The 4,397-nt window shown below is 38.5% G+C and overlaps 1 protein-coding gene across 1 annotated transcript; it reads right to left on the bottom strand.

Annotated features, from left to right (window-relative positions):
* Positions 1–300: 300 nt before the first annotated feature.
* LOC5568290 (cilia- and flagella-associated protein 251) lies at positions 301–1,357 on the bottom strand. The gene is made up of 2 exons (XM_001652112.2): positions 1,349–1,357; positions 301–1,284 (listed from the first exon to the last, which is right to left on the bottom strand). Exons 1-2 carry the CDS (start codon positions 1,355–1,357, stop codon positions 301–303), a joined length of 993 nt encoding a protein of 330 aa, XP_001652162.2.
* Positions 1,358–4,397: the final 3,040 nt, after the last annotated feature.

The following is a 4,397-nucleotide window of genomic DNA, read 5'->3' as shown; positions in this document are numbered from 1 at the left end:
CAAAAATTTTATCGTTCGACTATTTTCTTTCGACATGTCAACCGATGCACCTCTTCATCAGAAAATCTGCACCAGTGACTTTTATCAGGGTAAATTTCTTGATAAGTGGACTAATTTAGTTTACATAGAAACGACGAATTAAGGAGGAAAAAAATCATCTTATAGGTAAATAGAAAGAATCAGCACATTATGTCGACATATTTTATTTTATTTATACTTATTTGTACACTATGTATTGTAACTATACAAAAATAAGTCTATATCACAATTACCATATTCATGAAAAATCATGCGGATTCATCAATTATTCTGCTTCACTGACGCATAGCTATGAGCTACTGATTTTTGCTTCTTTGCGTTCTTAGTTTTCTTATGGCCCTTCTTCCGTTCGATTTGCATAATGTTCGTCTCGAAGCCTTTCTTACCACTCTCGTATTTTACGACTCGTCTTTTGCCATCTGGTTGTTCCAGAATATACCCTCCTTCGACATGATCTCCAACGCGTTTTTCCCAATGATCCTTATGGTCACCGGTTGCTGGATCGTTGACACCGTAAGTATATTCATAATCAGCAATACCCTTGGATTCGGTGTTTTCCTGACTATCATTTTGAGGGGCTTCCTGATTGACTTCTTCAAGACCTTCTTGCTCTACCTGGATCTGGTCCTCCGGTTCGTTGGTCTGTTCGGCTTCTTCGCTCGATTGTTGATTAGACTCTCGGGATTCCTCCTGCCGGCGACCCTGACGACCTTCTTGACGACCTCCCTGGCGACCTTCTTGACGGCCTCTGCTACGTTGTTGGTCAACTCTTCCACGCCTACCATTACGTTCATTGGATCCTCGTCCACTGTTTTGCCGACGACCTTCGCTTCGAACACGATCTTGACGAACATCTAACTGATCCTGTTCTTCAACGGTCTCTTCATTTTCTTGCCCTTGTTCCTCAGACTGTGGTTCTTCTGCCTCTTGTTCTTCTTCGTTTTCGTTCTGTTCTTCCGGTTGAGTTTCCTCTTGACTATTCTGCTCCTCTCGAATTGAGCCGTTGCCCGCTCGGGATCCTTTTTTATTGGGCTGAATATGTGCTATTTCATATTGCCAGAAAGCCTTTCGAATTCCTCTTTGTCCATTTTCTAGCTGGTTTTCATTAGGTACATCCTCGTACTGCCACTCATCTCTCTCAGGTTCAAGTGCTCCGACATCAGTTCGTCTAAAATCAGAATCTCTTCGTCCTTGGGGAGCTGCATGGATGGCAATTGCTGCCACTAAAATCAGTACTGTAGCGATCTGCCAAAATGGAGAAAAATCTTCATATCATAACAAATCTTATGTTCATTCGATTGAAATATACCTTAAACATTTTATCGCCTGGCTAACCTAGATGATTACCGTAGGAACTTTGACCACCGAATGATAGAATTCCGATTATTAAACGATGGTTTTATAGATAGCAATTCCACAACTCATTCGAAAGCATGTTCACTCCGACCGGTACAAGGGCTACCATACTGCGCCCCAACCTATGGTCGGTCAGTGACTCTACGCACCGTGGAAGCAATCCGAGCATGATTGCAGATGATCCTTTGCATCGTTGGCTTTTCGTTGGCTACCGAAGCTAGACCTGACGCAGAACCGTCTGGCGGTCAGTCTGGTGTTAATGTGCTCTTGAATGTGTTAGTCTGCCCAGACCGATTGTAAGGGTCTGGAAAATGTACAGTTAGTAATTCGTTAATTGTGATGCTGCTGAGCACAGTGTGCTATAAGCACTTTCACTGTTATCAACAAATAATTATCTCTGTGGAGTTTTTTCGTGCTATCATGTCGCCCCTTAATGCTGCAACTATATAAATCAAAATTTCAATTTCTTGAGTTTAATATGTCAAAATATTCATATTAATTAACTTAGCAAGATATCCACGGCTCATAAGAGTGTGATTCAAAATACACATGTTGAATTTCACTTCTCATCCATATTCTTTTTGATAAATTCTTACATTATGAAACTATCAAACTTTCAATGTTTGGATATTTCAACATTTCGGTTTGGTTTTCAAACTATCTAGTTGAAGCATCAAGAAGAAGATGTGTGTCTCTTGCTATTGCGAATCTTTACTTTAATCCGCAGACTGTCCAACAAGTTACGCGCCGGTGGCCCATGCGCCGAGTTGTGCGCCAGCCTAAAAGTAAATAAAGTACCTAATGTCAAAATGTCTCGCCGAGGAAGTGAATCACTTTTAGGGCTTCAGTTCTAAACTGGACAGCGATCATAATTGTTTAATCGATAAAAAACATATGGAATAAAAATGTTCGCACCTTCTTGATTTCAAGTAGCAAGCGATTTAAATCATTTTGACTGATCACAACTCGGCGCATGAGCGATAGGCGCGCAACTTTTCGAGGGTCTGTGGTTTTCAGAAAAGATTCGCAAAGTGCCCAACCAGTACTAGACCCTGGCGCATAACACAAGAAATAAAAAGAAAGTGATCGAAATGCTAAAAATGCTCGAGAACCATAATATTTAGCAGATGGTAGAGTGTGACACGAAGAAAAATAACAATAAACCTCTCCAATCAACAGTCAACAGACTTTAATTGTGTCGAATATGAGCTGGAGAAGCATTATTTGAAATTCCGTTTCATTAACCCATGTAAAAGATGTTCGTTAATGTTCAAAGTATAGTTCCTAACTGAATTTGTGGATCGTGAAGCCGAAAATGAAGACCAAACTCTTCCAAGTCCTTCTCAATTATTTTAATACAAAAAAGACACCTTGAATCGCGGAATGCTTAAAAAGTAAGCGACCCAAGAAATCATTCTTCTTTCATGTGTTCTTCATTTAATGACACTGACACTTATCGTTCTTACAATCGTCAAAAATGTTTTAAAAATTTTACCTTTTGTCGACCGGTTTCGGTTTGAAACTTTTTTGACGATTGAAAGAACGATAAGTGTTATGTTTTGTCTTGCGTCGCGTCTTGTATGGTATGTGTCGTTTAGTTTTTACGTTAGCACAGACCACAAAATAAGTGACACTGACACAGATGGAGAACTTCCTTTACGAAAAGTTATACTGGCTTGGATTTTTTTCTGAAGAGGGCCTAGAAAATCGTGTATCATAAATATAAATCCTTCGCAATAATTAAAAAAAACTATGATTTTCATAGATTTTAGCAATTGCATATTTTCCAATTTCCGTCTCAAATTGCAATGCATAAGCGGTTATGGGTGGTCCGTTTAAAAACTACATACCTATGAAGAGTCCTCCCATGTTTTTTTTTTCAGAAAACAAATATTTTGGAATTTGGGATTCCCTTACAAATTGCTTCGAAGGTTTGTTTCGGGAATAGAACAAGAATTTTCGAAAATTTTATCAATGATTTAATTGACATAATATTTAGAAACGCCTTTATATATTCCGGAAAAGTCATTTGGAGATTTGTGGAAAAACTTAACCCGTATAGGCCTGAGAGAAAGAAAAATTACTAAAACTCTCACCGCTCAGCGAATACTTAACGGATTTTAATTATTTTTTTGTCAGTATACTCGTACACATATGTAGTTTCTAAAAGTGGTCAAAGGATCTCGGGAATATTTATGTGGCCGAAGTTATTGCGGTGGATCACTGGATCAGGTTGGGTGACAAGAGTTCTGTGCCTTCGAGCCCCTGGAAGTAGGTAAATTTCAAGGAAGTAGGCTATAATGTGGCCACTATATCAAGGAATTTTAAGAAAAACGCATCAGCGTAAACCTTCTGATAATCGATTAAATTGAATAATTATTTGATTGATCCTACCAATGACCATTTTTAGGTCCCCGGGATGCCTCAAATTTATGATATGGTGCTCAATTTGTATCTTAACATCTGTGTCAAGCTTATGGGAACCCATTTTAGTGAACTATTGTGTTCTATCTATACTTTTAGATATTTGAAACGGTTTAGTACCTAACAAATCTTGAGCCAATTTTTCAGGGCATTAAGTCCGATTTGCCGCATCTAGTACACTTTAAACGGTGAAAAACTATTCATTTATAATGTTGAATATCATATCTTAATGGTTTATGCAAATAAAAATGATTGCCATTGGAAATAAATGAATATAACTAGGCATGTCCCAAAAAATCCTTTTTTTCTACCCGACTTGAACCAGTGACCCACCGCAATAACTCCGGCTACAGGAGTATTCCCGAGTTCCTATGGCCACTTCTAGAAACTAGATAACAAAAAATATTTGAATCCCTTAAGTATTAGTTAAGTCATAGGTTCCCAAACTTTTTGAATGTGCGACCCACCTAGCCGTCTGGAATAATCCTCGCGACCCACCAGGTGAAAAATATTGAAATATTAGTTGTCCACTAAAACTTTCAAAGTCTGGCGTTACTTTGTCGAATACTGTATTTGAT

This window comes from Aedes aegypti, chromosome 2 (assembly GCF_002204515.2).
Source record: "Aedes aegypti strain LVP_AGWG chromosome 2, AaegL5.0 Primary Assembly, whole genome shotgun sequence".
Lineage (NCBI taxonomy): Eukaryota > Metazoa > Arthropoda > Insecta > Diptera > Culicidae > Aedes > Aedes aegypti.
Note: the sequence above shows the minus strand (reverse complement) of the source record. Positions and strands in the feature narration are given on the sequence as shown.